Here is an 18,706-nt window from a genome sequence, read left to right on the forward strand (position 1 = left end):
TATCATCTTCAGTGAATCACTAACTTCCTTGATTGTTGTTCCCTTTCCTACTAAGAGAAAGAAAATTTTTTCTCGTTTTTCTCCCACAGGGCTTCACTGTGGGAGAAATGCACACTCTTGCACTGAAGTAGCAGCTGATGGACAGTGGGCAGGAAGAGGGGGGAGGCTGGCAGCTGAGCACAGGGTACCTGTTGCTACGCCAGGCACCAAAACTGGCACAGGCATTCTCTGTCTAAACTGAAAATGCACTCAACTCTTTTAATTCCGGAATTCTGCTTCAGTACATTTCCTCTTCAGAAGTGTTTTCAACAGTATCCAAAGAGGTATGTCTCAGTGTTCCCCAATAAAGGAAAAGTGAAATAAACATGAGTCTTCTCATGCTGTAGAATACAATACAACATTTTTTTTAAATGAAGGGGATGGTTAAGTCCTGAAATGAAAAGTTTTTCAAAACTTATTTTTAAGTAAAAAGAACAACTTAAAGAGTGACCTATATATAGTAATGGCTAAAATTTTCTTAACTCCCCATGCCAGCCTGAACCCATCACTGGCAAGGGGAGTTTGATTACCTCTGTGAATTTAGATTACTCATCTTGGGGCTTGGATTTGAGAGAGCCAATACCATGTCCACTAAACATTTTGACTTCTTAAAGAGCATCAGATGCAAGTGGGGGCATGCTCACCTCAAATGATACAAAACCCGACATATTTCATACTAACTTCTTCCCACCATGAAGCATTTTAAAAGGCAGCTAATTGTTTTAACTGTAAACCATTTCAAGCATATAATAAAGGATAATATAATGAACACCTGTGAAACTACCACTACCACTTATCAAGTCTTGATAGGATGTCTTTTTTCTTTTCTTTCTATCATTTTTTATGAAGTGGAAAATTACAGATTGTGCCAGTTAATTCTATGTGTCAACTTGACCAGCCTAAAAGATGCCCAGATAGCTGGTAAAATATTATTGCTCAGGGTGTCTGTGAGGGTGCACCCCGAGAGACTTGCATTGGAATCAGTAGACTGAGTAAAACAGATTCTCTTGCACCGGTGTGGCAGGCTCCATCCAATTTGTCAAGGGCTCAAACAGGACGAATACATGCAGAAAGGGCAAATTCTCTCTTCTTGAGCTGGGGCATCCATGTTTCTTCCCTTGGATATTGGAACTCCTGGTTCTCAGGCATCTGGATTTGGACTGAATACTACCAGCTTTCTTGGGTCTCCAGCTTACAAATGAAAGATTGTGGGACTTCTTGGTCTCCGCGATCTTGTGAGCCAATGCCCATAATCAATTTATTCACACACACACACACACACACACAGGAGGTAGGACAATTAAGTTTGTGAACTCATCCTAGAAAAAGTGCTACATACCTCATTGCTGAATACCACTGAAGTTCAGTGGGAAATTTTTGTTTCTTCTGAGGAACTATTAATAATATGTTTGTTTTCATAGACATTGAGAACACATGTGTGCTCTGTTTTCACATGTGTGCTCAGCTCACTCTGAAAGGTGGAAAACTCAGTATATAGCAGGTGCTTGGGACTTCTGGTCCTGTTTCTCTGTTACCATTCTCATACCTGCCTTGCTCTCAGGCCATCTGTCCATTTCTAACTTATCATTTCTTGCGTCTTCTAAATCGCCTTTAATACTTGGTGGCAGGCCAGCAGGAGAGTGAGAGAGTACTATGCCCCACGTGAATATTACTGGGATTTACATGTTCAAATCAAAGTAGCTATTTCACCAGAGTGGTCCCCTCAGGAGACCACACTTATCACCTGATGCTGCCATCATCTGTGGGAATAGCTCTTTGTGGGGGGAGGGTGGATTATAGTACATTCCTTTGATAAATAGGCCGAGAGCTGCAGAGTTGCCCAGTTCCGGGAAGCACAATTCATATGCCTTTATATAAATGGTGTCCCTTGGAATCACTCCAGGGCCTCATATCCAATAGCATCTGGTACTAATGGCGCCCACGGAGCTGGGCAATGCCACAGTGCTAGAGTCCTAGTGAAACGACTGGGAGCCAGGCCCAGGGCCAGATGGAAGCTTGGAGATGGACGAGGGAGAGGACACGGGTGCACTTCTGTCCGGCTGCTGTAAACAGCCAGCCTTAGAGCGGCCAGACTGACATTTGAACTGGCCTCCCTGGCTGGAGCAGTGCTGGGTGCTGAAGTCCTGAGGTGGACCCCACCCCACGCATGTGACTCAGTTCTGGAGGCGTGGACAGGAAGCTCTCCTGCAGGTAAGTGTGCCAGCATCAGCCACACCCTCCCAGGTGCAGCCAGGCCCAGTCACCCTGAGCCACTTCCTGGGGTGAGGCCCCTCAGCTCCTGGCCCACACTGGCTGTCATCAATGATCTGGTGTCTGAGCAGCCCCAGGCCCTCTCTGACTCAGCCTCCTTTTGGGAAGGGGAGCCAGTGCTGATGCTCTTAGGGTGGACAGTAAGAAAGGGACAGGTCAGTTTTGTCCCACCACCCACACCTGCTCAGCTAGCCAGGGGCTTTTCAAAGACCCTACTATATGTGGTTTCCTCCCATACACTTGTAAAGCTGTCTTAGCTCTGTTACCTCCTTGTGCTATAATTTGCTTCTCTATGAATTGTGCAAATACAAGTACCTGCCTCAGAGAGCCCTGAGCACTGAGTGAGATAAGCACTGCGGAGTGCGTGGCAGGGTGCCTGCCCCACCTGCATGCTGCTCACAGGTGAGTGGTGCTGAAGGTGCAGCCGGACTATGAGAGGCAGGTAGACTCAGCTGTGCCTCTTAGCTCTACCAGCTTCCCTGCTGTGACATTGGGCAAGTTCTGTAATTACGCATGGAAGACACTTAGCATTTTACCTGGCACAAGGTGGGACTCCAGAAATCACAGAGAAGTTAGGCATTTTAAAGCCCCCCAGTGGAGAATCTGGACTGGGCTCTGAGGGATTTCCTGGGCTCACTGTGTCCAGGCTGTGCATGCAAGCCATCGCGTTACGTTGCTGCACATACCTGTGCATAGAACAGGTGCACACACATTCACACACAGGAGTGCCTCCTGTCCCCTCCCCAGCCCCAGATACATATGTAAATTCACGAGGTAAGAGACCAGGTGGACGGTGACTTTGAATTTGCACGGAGGCTACACTGCAGGAGCTGAGTCTGCAGAATGATAGCCCACAGGGCTGCATGAGGCCTGGGGAAGAATTTTCTCCCTGATAGCGTTTTAAAAAGGAGATTTCCATAAGGGAATTGCATATGAGAATCCAGATTTCTGACTTTTCTAGCAGAATCAGAAGAGTCTTATACACTGGACACACATCAAGGCAGAGACCAGCCAGAGCAGAGAGTCACAGTCTATGCCTTTCAAGTCTCCACCACCTCCTGGGGATCTGAGTTCCAGAGCCCTGGCACAGCACTTAAGCACGTTGGCTCTGGTCTCAGCTGTCTAAATTTGAACTCTGGGCCTGCCGCCCTGGTCGAGTCACACAACTTCTCTAAGCCTCGGTTTCTGCATCTGTAAATTGAGTATAAGCATAGTACCTTCCTCCCAGAGTTGTTACGAGGGAAAGATGTGATAACATGTGTAAAGCACTAAGCCCCAGCCCTTGGTGAGTTGTGTATAATTTTCAGCTATTTTGTTAATACCAATCTGGCTTCAGCCCATGATTTCAGAATCAAAGCTGATCCCTATGGAGATTGGAAGGGACCTTCTGTAATTGGTACAGCTCATTTTCCTGAGGTCCCACTCTGTTACCAGCTAATAACTGCGGGGACCACACTGTGGAAATCAGAACTCTCTCCCAGGACCTGCTGTTTCCATGTGTCCACGTGTCAGCTACCCAATCCACTGACACATGCATTCTTCAGGCCTGGTGGACAAAAAACTTGTTGACACAGAAGGCCCGTGAGCTCTCATGGGCAGCATACACGGTTATCTTCCAGGTATGAAGTGTAGGTAAAGCCAAAGAGGAAGTCCCTTCAATGTCAGAGCCAGGCTGTGGGGACGCTGGATACACAGCTGGTCTTTGCCCTCAAGGACCCCACTTTCCATCTGGGACACACTGACGTAGAAAGTGGGAGGCCCTCGTTTGAAATCCTGGAGCCAATAGGAGCCAGGTAGTCAGGTTGGACCAGTCCAGGGCAGGGGCCTCCATGGACAAGCAGTGCTCATGTAGGCAGAAAACAGAGAAGGGTGATGCTGGCAGAGGGCATAGTGTGGGCAAGGTGGGAGAGGCTAGGCTTGTGCTGGGAAGATGGGGTGAGCAGAGTGCTGAAGGGCTGGCAGTCCCGCACACCTGGGTGCTGGGGAGCTCTCTCTGACAAGAAGACAGTTGTCCGGCTCTTCTGCCTGGCTGATGTGTCTGGGCCCCCACTCATTCCTCCAGACAACCCCTTTTTGCTGAGGAGACAAGCCTGGGATGAGAGGTGGAATCCGCCCCGCCCATAGCCAAAGAATCTCTTAATTTCCCCATCTCATTCATCCATGCAGTCCCTCATCAACACTTTCATTAGAAAATAGGCTTGGGGGCGGCGCCTGTGGCTCAAAGGGTGGTAGGGTGGTGGCCCCATATGCTGGAGGTGGTGGGTTCAAACCCAGCCCCGGCCAATAAATAAATAAATTGTATAAAAAAGAAAATACGCTTGTTGTTTTAACAACAAGATTAATAATTGCTTGTTGTACATAACAGATTCCATCATTACCAAAGCATATAATAAAAAACTTGAACGTTCCTTTTCCCTTCACCGACCCTCATCATGGATTCTTCCAGATTGCTTCCTGTGTGTACACAATTGCTTGAATTAGCTTATATAGATGCATCCCTTTTTTTTTTTTTTTTTTTTACAAAAACAACTAATACACAGATACTGTCATGCTATAAAAACATTCTAACAATATAGACGTATATGGAGGGAAGGAAAACCGTCTCCCAGGTCTCTCCTGCCTCTTTCCCCTGTACTCTTCTCCCGGGTTTGGTGGGGATTTGTTCAGATCTTTTCCTGTGCATTAACACACATAAATGACACTTATGCCAATACGGGACTGGGTGTGTGTGTTTAACATCTTCCACAACTTGCCTTTTGACCTGACAATATATCTTAGAAATGTCACTTGTCTGTAGACCAGGCTCAAGCTTGTCAGGTGCTCTTGGGATTCCCTGGGCTTTTCTTTGATGTATTCAACCCCTCTGCTTCTGCCAGGTGTCATTTCTAAATGCTGTGCTATCCCAAACAATGATGCTGACACCCCCACGTGGACTCCTTCAGGCAGCATATGGGCTTTCCCAGGGCAGAAGTGGGCTGGCTGCCTTGGAGGAGATTGTGAGTGCTTTGCTACACTGCTGTCCCAAAGGGCCACTTTCCTGCTCCTCCGATGGCTCTGAACTTGCCGTTAAGCTCCCATTCCTGCGGGTGCACAGTATCTAAGGCAGGGCCCTGTCCTGCCTGGGACCTCAAGCACTGGGGTGAGGGTGGAGTTCAGGGAAGGCTTCCTGGAGGAGTTGACATCCTGGCAGACGTCCTGGCAGAAACCCAGCTGCTGAGTAGCAGTTTGTCAGGCACGAAGCCAGTGGGAAAGGCTGCTCCAGCTAGAGGGGTCCACTGGGGGCCTGCCAGGGCCAGGGGCACCTGTGCGGCGCTGAGTAATGGTGTTCAGTAAATGCTTAGGACCAGCACTGAAGGCAGCAGCAGGGTGGGGCTGATGAGAAGCCACCCTGCTGGTACACACAGCTGAGGAGTTCTGAACAGGGGCTGGAGGGACAAAGGAAAGGTGTGCCCGCAGAGGAGATTGGGAATTCACACTTGGCAAGATCCTGCCAGGAACCAGGCCCTCAGAGGTGTAGGGTGGTTGCCTGCCCTCCCTCTCTCCTTTCCTTCCTTGCTTGTTAAATTAACAGACTTACTTTTTCCTTTTCTTTTTTTTTTTCAATTTTGGCCAGGGCAGTGCTTGAACCCGCCACCCCCCATATATGGGGCTGGTGCCGTACTCCTTTCCTTCTTTCTTTTTTTTTGAGACAGAGCCTCAAGCGTCACCCTGGGTAGAGTGCTGTGGCATCACAGCTCACAGCAACCTCCAACTCCTGGCCTCAAGCGATTCTCCTGCCTCCGCCTCCCAAGTAACTGGGACTACAGGCGCCTGCCACAACGCCTGGCTATTTTTTGGTTGCAGCAGTCATTGTTGTTTGGCGGGCCCGGGCTGGATTCAAACCTGCCAGCTCAGGTGTATGTGGCTGGCACCTTAGCAGCTTGAGCCACAGGCGCTGAGCCTGGTAGACTTTCTTTTTTTTTTTTTGTAGAGACAGAGTCTCACTGTACCGCCCTCGGGTAGAGTGCCGTGGCATCACACGGCTCACAGCAACCTCTAACTCTTGGGTTTACGCGATTCTCTTGCCTCAGCCTCCCGAGCAGCTGGGACTACAGGCACCTGCCACAACGCCCGGCTATTTTTTTGTTGCAGTTTGGCGGGGGCTGGGTTTGAACCCGCCACCCTCGGCATATGGGGCCGGTGCCCTACTCACTGAGCCATAGGTGCCGCCCCGGTAGACTTTCTTAAGAACCATTTTAGGTTTACAGAAAAATTGAGCAGAAAAATACAGGGAGTTCCCATAGAGACCCCTCCTCACCCCCAATACACACACCTTCTGGAATTGTTTTTGATTTTAGAGGCTCTTGCTCTGTTGCCCACATGGAAGTGCACTAACACAATCATAGCTCACTGCAGCCTCAAACCCCGGGTGCAAGTGCTCCTCCTGCCTCAGCCTTTGGAGACTGCCTAAGACAATAGGTACCCACCACCACACTGGGTTAAATTTTTTTTTTTCTTGCAGTTTTTGGCTGGGGCTGGGTTTGAACCCACCACCTCTGGCATATGGGGCTGGCACCTTACTCCTTTGAGCCACAGGCACCACCCCCGGGTTAATTTTTTTAAACTTTTTTTTTTTTTTTTTTTGTAGAGACAGAGTCTCACTCTACCGCCCTCAGTAGAGTGCCATAACGTCACAGGACTCACAGCAACCTCTAGCTCTTGGGCTCACGCGATTCTCCTGCCTCAGCCTACAGAGCAGCTGGGACTACAGGCACCTGCCACAACACACGGCTATTTTTTTGTTGCAGTTTGGCTGGGGCTGGGTTTGAACCCGCCACCCTCAGGTATATATGGGGCCGGCACCCTACATTTTTGACACAGCCTGTTGCCCGGGCTGGTCTCTTATTGTTAACATCTTGCATTGTGTGATACATCTGTTACAACTGATGGACCAATGTTGATACATTATCACTAAATAAAGCCCATCTTTTACATCAAGGTTCACTCTTCCTGGCTTAGCTTCTATAGGTTTGGACAAATGCCTAAGGATATGTTTCCACCATACAGTATAATACAGAGTAGCTTCCCTGCTCTAAACACCCCCGTGTTCTACTTATTCACCCCTTACTCCCTCAGCCCCTCACAGCCCCTGCTCTTCATGTGGTAGCTAAAGTTTTACCTTTTCCAGAATGTCATATTGTTGCAAACGTACAGCATGCAGCCTTTTTTGATCAGCTTCTTTCACCTAGTAATATGCATTTAGACATGGTTCTCCGTGTCTTTTCATGGCTTCATAGCTCATATATTTTTATTGCAAAATGGCATTCCACTGCAAGAATGCACCAGTTTGTTTATCCATTTCTGAAGGATCCTTTGGTTGCTCTGGATTTGTGGCAATTTTGAATAAAGCTGCTATAAACATTTGTGTGCAGTTTTCTGTGTGAACACAGTTTGCAACTCATTTGGGCAAATTCAGTATTTGTCTTTTTGTTTCACTTAGCACAATGTCCTCACTTTCCATCCATGTTGTATGTAGCATATCTCAAAACTTTTTTAAGGCTAATCTTTCATTGCGTGTGTATACATATGCACCACATTTAGTTTATCCATTCATCTGTCAATGAACACTTAGGTTGCTACCACCTCTTGGATACTATGAACGTGGAAAGGCAAATACCTCTTCAAGATCTAGCTTTCAATTCTTTTGGATATGCTCTAATAGTAGGATTGCTGAATCATATGGTAGGCTATTTTGAATTTTTTGAGGAGCTACCATACTGATTTTTCCATAGGGGCTACACTGTTTTACGTTCCGTTCCTATCAATAGTATACAAGTCCAATTTTTCCACATCACTGCCAATAGGTATTTTCTGTTGTTGTTGTTGTTTTTTTTTTTTTCCTTTTTTGAGACAGAGTCTCACTATGTTGTCCTCTCAAACACTTGGGCTTAAGCAATTCTCCTGCCTCAGCCTCCCAAGTAGCAGGGACTACAAGCACCCACCACAAGGCCCGGCTATATTTTTTATTGTTGTTGTCATTGTTGCTTAGCAGTCCCTGGCCAGGTTCGAACCCACCAGCCCCGGTGCATGTGGCACCCAAACCACTGAGACCACTGAGCTGTGGGCACTGAGCCTGTTTTTGTTTTTCCTTCTTTCCTTTTAATAGTAGCCACCCTAATAGGTGTGAAGTGGTATCTTATTGTGATTTTATTTGCATTTCCTTAATAATGAATGATGTTGAGCACCTTTTTTGGCCATTTATGTAATATCATCTTTGGAAAAATGTCTATTCAAGTCCTTTGCCTGTATTTTAATCAGGTTTTTTTTTTTTTTGGTGTGTGTGTGGGGGGGGCTGTTGAGTTTTAGGACTTCTTTATACATTCTGGATATTAATCCCTTATCATATACATGATTTGTAAAGTATTTTCTCTCAATCTATAGGTTGCCTTTTCACATTCTTGATTGTTTCCTCTGGTGCATTAAAATTTTCAGTTTGATGTAGTCTCATTTGTCTTTTTTTTTTATTTTTGAGACAGAACCTCAAGCTGTCACCCTGGGTATAGTGCTTTGGCATTACAGCTCACAGCAACCTCCAACTCCTGGGCTCAAGCGATTCTCCTGCCTCTGCCTCCCTAGTAGCTGGGACTACAGGCGCCCGCCACAACGCCCGGCTATTTTTTTTGGTTGCAGCCATCATTGTTCTTTGGCCTCCCCACCCCCACCCCCCCTGCTGGATTGGAACCCTCCAGCTCAGGTGTATGTGGCGTCTTAGCCCCTTGAGCCACTGGCACAGAGCCTCATTTGTCTATTTTTACTTCTGTTGCATGTCATAGCCAAGAATCACTGCCAATCCATTGTTACAAAGATTTTCTCTACGTTTTCTTCTAAGTTTATTTCTGTGCTGCCTAATTTCTTTCACTGGTTTATATGTCTATCTTTGTGTCATTACCATGCTCTTTTGATTACTGTAGCTTTGTCATCATACGTTTTGAAATCAAGAAATGTGAGACCTACAACTTTGTTGGGTACTTTCTTAAATTTTGTTATGGTTGATGACGTATTCCAGTTTCTCACTCCATTCAGTTTTCCCCTAAAAAACCTATTTATTTGTTTTTCAAATCTGTAGATAAACTTCTAATATAACATTCTCATAGTATTAAAAAACACCACAATTTTCTCAGCTGCTGGGGAGGCTGAGGCAAGAGAATCGCCTAAGCCCAAGCGCTGGAGGTTGCTGTGAGCCGTGTGACGCCACGGCACTCTACCGAGGGCCATAAAATGAGACTCTGTCTCTACAAAAAAAAAAAAAAAAAAACACCACAATATTATATCCTTTTGTTAATGTCTAAAAAAGCTGAGTCTGGCCTTTCAAAATTTCAGTCTGGTGGAAGAAACACAAGAAGACAAGCAATCGCGAGGGCCGGCCATGACAGTGATCACGACCTTGTTCCCTTCAGCCTTCCGAGGAAGCCTCCAAGGAGGGTTCTAGAGCTGGATTTAGAAGAACAGGAGGAACTGGCTCAGAGAAGTAGGCAATAGTGTCGCCAGAGTTAGCAAATAAAAACACCAGATGCCAGTTAAATTCTAATTCCACATAAATATATGTTTTTAGTACGCTTCATGCAATATTTGGGAGATACTTAACTAAAAAGCTAGCCGCCCCACATATGGCTTTGGGGACGATTTCTTCAGGAAAGGAAGCGACAGGCAGAGAAAAAGAAGAGTTGGGCAAGGTGGGCTCAGTTCTGGACATGTTTGGGGACAAGGGATCAGTGGAACATAGGACGGGAAACGTTGCATTCGGGGCTGCAGGGTTTCGGGGTGCGGATCTTAGGCGAGCCGTGTGCGCTGCAGCTGCCGGCAGTCGTACGGCGGCGGTCGGGGTCTCGGGGGCGGTGGGTAGAGAAGAGTCTTTCCTTGTTCAGGAAAGCGGGGCGTGTTGGCGTGATCCGCTTTAGAAAGATCAACCCCAAGTAATTAAACCAAAGAACCTTCTGCGGCGTGAGGGATTCCCCGGGGCGTCGCCCCTCGACTCCCGTCGGGCCCGGCTGCGCGCGGCTGGTGGGGGAGGCCGGCAGGGGGCGCCCTTGGGCGGGGAGACAGGCGGCGGCAGCGACCCCCAACGCGGCTCGGGGCGGGCAGGGGACGCGCAGCAGTGGCGGAAGGGGTGGCGGTCCTCCCGCGTCTGTGCCGGGGCAGCCTTCTTGGCAGCCCTGCCAGGTTCTGCGCGGGTGAACAAGCTGAAGTCCGAGGGTGGAGGGCGTCACCTTGGGGATCTGCAGGTTCCGAAGGCCTCCGCAGACCACCATCCCCTCTGTGGCGTGAGCATGGCTGGGCGTGTGGGGAGGGCTCTGGATCACCTGGAGCCTGTCAGTGTCTGTAGCTGTGTTTTTCCCGTCACAGCTTCGGCCTCCAGGTCCTTTCCCTTGTTCCTCGCTCTACTCGGGTGGGGGGTGCGATTGGAATCCAGAGGAAGCTGCCACTCTCCCAGCTTCGGGGTGGTGCCCCGCCAGCTCCCATCCCGCGGCCCCGTCCAGAACCGTGTCTGGAAGGAGTGGGGCGGAAGAGGCTCCCACGTCGCTCCTCTTCTGAATGATCGTGAGCTGTCGTCCCAGCCCTTGCCGTGGGGCCCCGCCCCAGGTGTCGGGAGCCCTGGCTTGTGGAGCCTTCTTTTCGTAAAGGCCTGGGGAGGAGGGTTTGGGGGGGTGGGGAGACGAAGCAAGAGGTTGCGGTCAACCCCGACGTGGACTTGGGTTGTGACGGGCACTGCCAACTGTGCGCTCCCGCGGCAGCATCTGCGACGGTTTCCTGTCGTTCACCAGAGCTTTGTTTACATCCAGGAATCTGTCTCCCTGCACTCAGGTGGGCGCCCCACGAGGGCTGCACCCCAGCGTCTGGAGTTAACACCTGACACAAAGTGGGTGCCCATAAGACTAGGGAAACAGGCCGACCTACCCCGCCCTTTCTTTATTCTGCCTTTCCCTTCCCACCCCAAGGTACTGCGTCCCCACTCGCTACCAGAATTTAGTTTCGAAATCTTGATTCCAGTCTAGATTTAAAGCTTTTTGGACAAGATTTTCTTTTTTTTCCAGGCTTACTGCCCTTCAAAAAAATAGAGACCTAATTTTCTCAACATGGTCCTTGTTGGTCATGGGATAATTTGTTGCACTTTTCCTCCAGTGTTTACCACTCTTTCTGTAAGTTTTGTCTGGTCATGGCTGGCTGCTGTGTACACAGGGAAGACAGGACACAGTCCGAACTGGATGAAACCTTCTGCTCAACTGCATGGACATCAGGCCTGGTCCCAAGAGCGTGTGGAGGAAAGCTGCGTGATCTTCTCAAGTGGCCCTTGACTTCTTCCCTCGTGACATAGATGGCCATGTTCGTAAGGAATTACTGAGCAACATTCCACACCTGTGCTTTGTGTGGAGTTGATTGAGAGCCTCTTGGTTTCTAATTTCTAAATCCCTACTGCTTTGGGAGGCTCTGCCATAACGTTTTTGCCCAGGGAGCAGGTCAGAGGGAATGGTTTAGAAGGCCAACAGGCAGTGTTTTATTTCAGTGCTTTCCTTCCTACTAAGCCAAGTTGGCAGACCTATCCTAAGGAGTGTTACTGTGCCTTCCTTCAGGTGAAACAAACGACGAATCACTTGGATGGACCTACAGAGGGCCTTTTTCTCACTTGACTACAAGAGTTGCTCAACTCTCAGACATTCGTGCTGAGTGCCGTGGCTCATGCACATAATCCTAGCACTTGGGAAGGCTTGACTGAACCCAAGTTTGTGGTTGCAGTGAGCTACTATTATGCGCCTGCATTTCAGCATGGGCAATGGAGACCATGCCTCTAAGAATAAATACAAGTTTTGAAAAAGGAGATATTTAGAAAAAATAATCGGAGTTGGCTCTTTAATTAAACACTCAGCAAAATACTATTTGTTGGCAGGTCTGTTTTACTAAAACATAATCACATCAAGGGCTCCCCCAAACTGGTCACTGAACATGACAGAATGGTTTTGAGAAATGCCGAGATCAACTGATGGTCGGGAACCATAGTCTGACCTTCACAAAACCTCTGTAGCTACTGGGTCTCTGGGGTGGCTGGGAGGGGTCGCAGGGGGAGAGAGGGATGCAGATTCTCCATCACGTTGCCTTACATTTCCTTGCCTTTCTCTCCTTCCGGGCAGCTCATACACAACAGAGCAACTCTAATTTAACGTAGTAACATAGATTTTAATCTGTAACCTGAATCAAGAGATTTGCTGTCACAGAAACATGAGCTCAAAACAAGTATTTTGAGGCTGCACGTAAGCATATTAGAAAGTATAGTTACTATAACCCCAAATGATACAAGTCGTTTCGTTAGCAAACACGCACCACATACTCACTTACCATAGCACTTCATCTATATTCCCTTTGATCTTCATGCTTTCAGTATTTCCTTTACCTAAACAAGGAAACCATGGCTCAGCACCCGTAGCACAGGGGTACGGTGCCAGCCACATATACTGAGGGTAGCGGGTTCCAACCCAGCACGGACCAGCTAAAAGAAACAATTGCAACAACAAAAAAGAAACTGCTGGGCGTTGTGGTGGGCACCTGTAGCCTCAGCGCCTTGGGAGACTGAGGAAAGAGTATCGCTTGAGCCCAAGAGTTTGAGGTTGCTGTGAGCTGTGACTGCACAGCAACACTCTACCAAGGGTGACATAGTGAGACTGTCTCAAAACAACATGAAACCATTTGCCTAATGGATATAAAGCTGGCATTTGGACTGGGCAATCTAATTCCAGAACCCAAACCCTGAACCACTGCATTCTACTTGTCCAAGCAAGTTTGAATCAAATCGTACATAGAGTCAATTTCTTCCCCTTAAACTATCAAATGGAATACAAGACTATTTCACCTGAGGAGTTTAAGTTCTTGGTAAATATATTTTTCTTTTTTTTTTTTTAGCGACAGTCTCACTTTGTTGCCCTCAGTACAGTGTGGTGACATCACAGCTCACAGCAACCTCCAGCTCTTGGGCTTAGGCGATTCTCTTGCCTCAGCCTCCCGAGTAGCTGGGACTACAGGTGCCTGCCACAACACCCAGCTATTTCTTTGTTGCAGTTTGGCCGTGGCTGGCTGGGTTTGAACCTGCCACCCTGGCATATGGGGCCAGCGCTCTACTCACTGAGCCACAGGCGCCACCTGGTAAATGTATTTTTCTTAAAGCTCGGTGACTGGAACATTACAGAAACTATAGAGAAACTACCTATATGGTACGAAGGCAAAGTTCTCTTAACTCCACTTAACACTGAGCTTTCTATAGGATCTCTTCTGTGGTACAGTAGTACATAGCAATGACATCAAGTCTCCTCTGCTCCAACGTTCTGTGGGCAGTCAAGATAGGACCTGTTCCACAGACCAGTTATTTAAGAGGTCAACATGCCTCAGATCCCCTTTCTCTGTGCAACACAGCACTTGCCCAGGCACAACTGCCTCAGTGCTCCATTCCTTCTCACCTCCACCATGTCCGAACATCCAAATCCCACCAGACATGTTAAAACAGATCCTTGTAAGTCAGGAATACTGCTCCTTAGGGGGTTTCCGTACCCATCCCCTATTTGAACATCCCTGAGAAAAAGCTGTCATGAGGACAAGTTAATAACTACTCCCCAGGTCACTTTAGGAAACTGCTTTTCTTGGATTGGTAGAGCGGGAAAATAGCACGCTATTGCCTTTTAAAGACCTTTTAACTTTACTATGAAGTGGGGGTAGGCCAATTAATCCAGAGAGCTGCTTTTATAGCTCACAATAGACCCAATCCAAGATAAAACAAAATTTGAGGATAAACAATGTAAATGCTGCTTCCATTTCCATTTTTCTTAAAGCCAATGAGGTAGTACTATCCCATGGTACACATGAAGGCATCAAAGATTAAATATATTAACACGCGTTAAGTTCCCAAGGCTTATAGTGAGCTAATGTCAAATCCATGCTGAACCTAAACTGTATTTACCCTTAGACAACATTGCCTCAGGTTCACAGGGAAGGAAACAGACATCTATGATTCAAGGTACATGATTTAGTTTAGTCCTCAAAACAACCCCAAAGATGTATTGTTTTCACCTCTAAGGAAATGGGCTAAAAGTTTCATCCTATGGAATGATTATGCTAAAATCTTGAATATTATTTAAAAGAGGGGATTAGTACCACCAGAGGAATCAGTGGCTCTAGGAAAACACCCATGTAATAAAAATATTTTTGTTGTACAAGCCAGAGTAAACTTGAATGGGCAATCTTAATTTTTAATTGAGGTACAGAAGGGTATTTTATCTAGAGAAAAACACAAGACCAGGTTTATTTCATACAATGTTATTCACACATTTTTTCATTTTCTAATTTATACATAATATACAAAGAAGTGAAGTTAACATTATTTCATATGAACCAATAAGAGCCAGGACTTAAGACAAACTGGTCCAGAAACAATCCATATCAAAAGGAGACACTCGAGAGTAAAGCCTAGGTGTTTTTGCCCAATTAAATGCGTTTATTCTGAAATGTCATTTCAGATTTTACCAACATTTCATGCTAACTTAGGAAAAGGTAGATTTAGGGTGGGTACCAAAAATGGCAGACCGTAACATTTCTGTAAGAACATACTGGGAAGATTGAGTTGTCAGCATTGGGACACATGGAAAAATCAGGACCCCAACAAGAGGGTTCAGTTTCCTAGTGCATTACTTTCTAGGTCTCACCATTTTCTAAATTTGGAGAGATAATTGCTTGTGCCGACAGAAGGCAAGAAAGAAGGAAGACTAGGAATTCAATGGACAAAGATGGGACAGTCATTACCAATCTACGACAAAGACAGCTTTGATCCTGAAACCACGGGCTGATATTAGAAACAAAATTTGGACAAGGGACCAAGACACTCTAAGGCTGGCAAACAAAGTAGGAAAGAGTGAAAGAGCAGCTTTGTGTGACTTTAAGAAAAAAAAAAAAAAAGCACAGTTTCACCAGTCATGCTGATGAACCAGCATGGCTCTAAGAAGGAATAGTGACAGGTGGTTGGATTTAATGACCTCACCAAGGAATGTTGGGTTAGAAAACTAGAATAACTCAACATCAAACATGAAAAAGTATGCCTGGCACCCCAAACTTTATGTCATTATTTTTAGGTTCATGATATGAACAGCTAAGTGATAAAACCTTTATATTCAATATTGTGCTCAGAAGATTGCTTTTCTTCTGCAGACCTCTAGTAAAAGAATCCCCTTCCATGTTCAACTGACAGCATGTTCATTTAGTTTTCAGCACTAAACGTAAGTGGGTTAACAAAAATGTTTATACAAAATACTGACTTCAACAAAATACAAAGCACTTTCTTTATCTTTCAGAAACTGAATATACACAGCAAGTTTTTCCAAAATATTTTCATAGGCAAAGGATTAAAAACGATTTTAATTATACACATATGGTCACAATTTTGCCTTAAAAAGATTGTTGGGAAATGTACATAAGGCCGCTTGTAAATGTACATCATGTTACTGTTATAATGTCTTATGTCCAGAGAAAAAAATGGTATCATACAGATTTGCTCTTACTTGGGAGTAGGCTATTCAAAAATACAGTACTCTTCTGTACAAAGAAAAAAGTCACATCACATTTAATAAGATGGAAAAAGCATTGGCCTCCATTGGTAACCAAATATCTCAGTCCAATACTTTCTATTATGCACAATACCCTGACTTCAGTTGAAAGTGATCCAAATCCTAGCATGTCCGTATTAACAGAGTCTACAACTATGTTATAAAACAAAATGTTTCTCACAATAATAGAAAGAAAGCTGGTTCATACTTCTGAAACCATATAAAGATAAAAAATTTTTAAAAAATCACTCTCAATTTGGAGAAATAAATTTACATTATACAACACTATATTGCCAGGTCAAAGAGGGCAAGGACATAAATGTACACTAAAATGCAAATGTTTCCAAAGAGATAAAACGAATTCCATTTACAGCATGAAGGTTTACAAATGTACACCTGTACAACCAAGAAGGTGTCACTACTAAATTAGCAAGGCTTTTTATAATAAACATTGAAACAAGATTTGCTTTCAAAGTGTAAACTTACACCTATTACTACACACACAATGCATATATTTATAGAAAGCAAAAAAAAAAAAACAACTGAGTATGTAATCATGCTTAATGTTGAGCTATCAAATTCACTTTTCAGTGGCCCCTTTTCACCTCTATCTGGTTCCTACTTTTTGCATCTACTATGAAAAAGCAAAATAAAGCTCAACACTTCCTCAATATGTCTTTGTAATTCTATAAGCAAAACAAAATACAAATTTCCACTCTTTCTCATTGCAAACCAACTGAAAAGTTAATACATGACTTAACTTTTTCATTTAGTGCACTTATCTGGATGGAAGTGTCACCATGATTTTGTTTTCTCTAACTCTTACAATTACATATGTAAGTATATACAATATTTCTGTACATTGCCAGAGACATTTTAGGGCAGTATTTGTATTAAAATGACACCCACTGTAAATTATGTTAAGTTCTTTTCATCTTAAATCATTTTATTCTTGTCGTACTTGCTGCATTTTTATTTGCATGATAGTTTGTGAATTACCAAAATACAACTTAACTTTCTTTTTAAAATATTAATAATATTTATGCAGTTAATTGTTAATCTGTTATAAAAGGCGTCACACAAAGGAAAACAAAATAAGGACTATAATTCTATATACATTTCTATAAACCTGTTGTGCTATGGGGTTGTAGACCTACCAGACTGCAAGCCAGTTTATTAAAAGAATACTGTACTTTTTCCTTTAAAAACTATTTTTATGACTTTACAAGGTAAAAATTTACAAAATATGTGACAGCTTTTTTTTTTTTTTTTGATACAGTTACATCATATACAGGCATTCTGTGCTTTGCCAGCAATCCAATCTGATAGGTCTCCACTTAGGGCTGAATATAATTTATCATTCACCACCCCCACCCCCCAAATATACACAAGAACCTTAAAAAATTTACAAATGGATGAATAAAGTCAATAAATAGTTTTGCTTTAAAAAAAATTTGACGATTCATAGTTGTGTTTTGATAATTCACCAAAAAAAAAAAAAAAAAAAGGAAAAGAAAAAAAGGAAAAGAAAAAGAAGAAAAAAATCCCAAAACACGTTCTTTTCACATGGTTACATCATCTTGTTTCTCTTGTTCCTTTACAGCATTCCATTTGGTGGTCCTCCAATGGGTCCTAGATCTGGGCTATTTTTCAAATAATATTTTTCCAACTTTGCCAGTATATGCTTCCCATACGTATATTTGCGCAAAGTAGCAATGTGAGGCCGAATCTGAAAAACAAATAACTTACTTAAGAAATCCAAGTTATTTTAGTTTCTGATTCTTTTTAAAAGTACACCCCAATCTGCCTAATGTAGAGGAACAATTGTAATTTACAAATTTAAATCCAAAGAAAGCTACTTTTTGCAAAAGGAAGTCAATCTCAATCTCTCCAAATATATACTCTTGAAATTGTTCAAAGAATAAACAAATTATAAAATTTAAACTATGTCACAAGCAAACTGAGGCTCTAAACATAGCAGGTCACACCAAGGCTGGAGTGCAGTAGTGTGATCATAGCTCACTGCACCCTCCAATTACTGGGATTAGGAGATTCTCCTGCTTCAGCCTGAGTAGCTGGGACTATAGGCATGTGCCACCATGCCTGGCTAATTAAAAAAAAAAAATTACTTGTAGAGACAAGAGTTTCACTTTATCACCCTTGGTACAGTGCCCTGGCGTCACAGCTCACAGCAAACTCTGTCTCCTGAGCTTAGGCGATTTCTTGCCTCAGCCTCCTCAGTAGCTGGGACTATAGGCGCCCGCCACAACACCCAGCTATTCTTTTGTTGCAGTTTGGCTGGAGCTGGGTTCGAACCTGCCACCCTCAGTATATGGGGCTGGCGCCCTGCCCACTGAGATACAGTGCCATCCCCCCCAAAATCTTTATTTCTTGCAGAGAAGAAATCTTGCTATATTGCTCAGGCTAGTCTCAAACTCTTGGTTTCAAGTCATCCTCCCACTTTGGCCTTCCAATGTGCTGAGATTATAGGTATGAGCCACCATGCCCAGCTAGAAAGTTTTTTTTTTTTTTTGTGGTTTTTGGCCGGGGCTGGGTTTGAACCCGCCACCTCCGGCATATGGGACCAGCGCCCTACTCCTTGAGCCACAGGCGCCACCCGCAGCTAGAAAGTTTTAACAGCTAGTGAACTATTAAATTCTTGAAGAATCATATTATCATTACCTTTTCTGCCAAAACAGCAAAGTTTTCCTAAGTAATAATAACTGCTATGGCTGAGGGTATGGTAAAACAGGCATTCTTTTCATATTGGATAGATGTCTAAA

General features: G+C 44.8%; 2 protein-coding genes across 12 annotated transcripts in view; one reads left to right on the forward strand and one right to left on the reverse strand.

The window, feature by feature from the left end:
* Positions 1 to 10,020: 10,020 nt before the first annotated feature.
* LOC128584034 (uncharacterized) lies at positions 10,021 to 12,192 on the forward strand. 2 transcript variants are annotated; one of them, XM_053588851.1, is made up of 3 exons: positions 10,021 to 11,151; positions 11,470 to 11,670; positions 11,919 to 12,192. In XM_053588851.1, the coding sequence occupies exons 1-2, from the start codon at positions 10,617 to 10,619 to the stop codon at positions 11,640 to 11,642; spliced, it is 708 nt and encodes a 235-aa protein (XP_053444826.1). In that variant the 5' UTR covers positions 10,021 to 10,616; the 3' UTR covers positions 11,643 to 11,670; positions 11,919 to 12,192. The 2 variants fall into 2 exon arrangements, with proteins under 2 accessions (XP_053444826.1, XP_053444825.1); XM_053588850.1 differs by having other exon boundaries at positions 10,025 to 11,206; positions 11,470 to 12,192.
* Positions 12,193 to 14,580: 2,388 nt separating this feature from the next.
* The window catches only part of PUM2 (pumilio RNA binding family member 2), a 100,454-nt gene continuing 96,328 nt past the window's right edge, over positions 14,581 to 18,706 (reverse strand). For all 10 annotated transcript variants that reach the window (XM_053587490.1, XM_053587489.1, XM_053587493.1 and 7 more), the window contains one exon: positions 14,581 to 17,652. In XM_053587490.1, coding sequence (XP_053443465.1) covers positions 17,521 to 17,652 — 132 coding nt within the window. In that variant the 3' untranslated portion in view covers positions 14,581 to 17,520. The remainder of the gene's footprint in view (positions 17,653 to 18,706) is intronic.

The sequence above is a fragment of the Nycticebus coucang genome, chromosome 4 (assembly GCF_027406575.1).
Source record: "Nycticebus coucang isolate mNycCou1 chromosome 4, mNycCou1.pri, whole genome shotgun sequence".
NCBI classification, from domain to species: domain Eukaryota; kingdom Metazoa; phylum Chordata; class Mammalia; order Primates; family Lorisidae; genus Nycticebus; species Nycticebus coucang.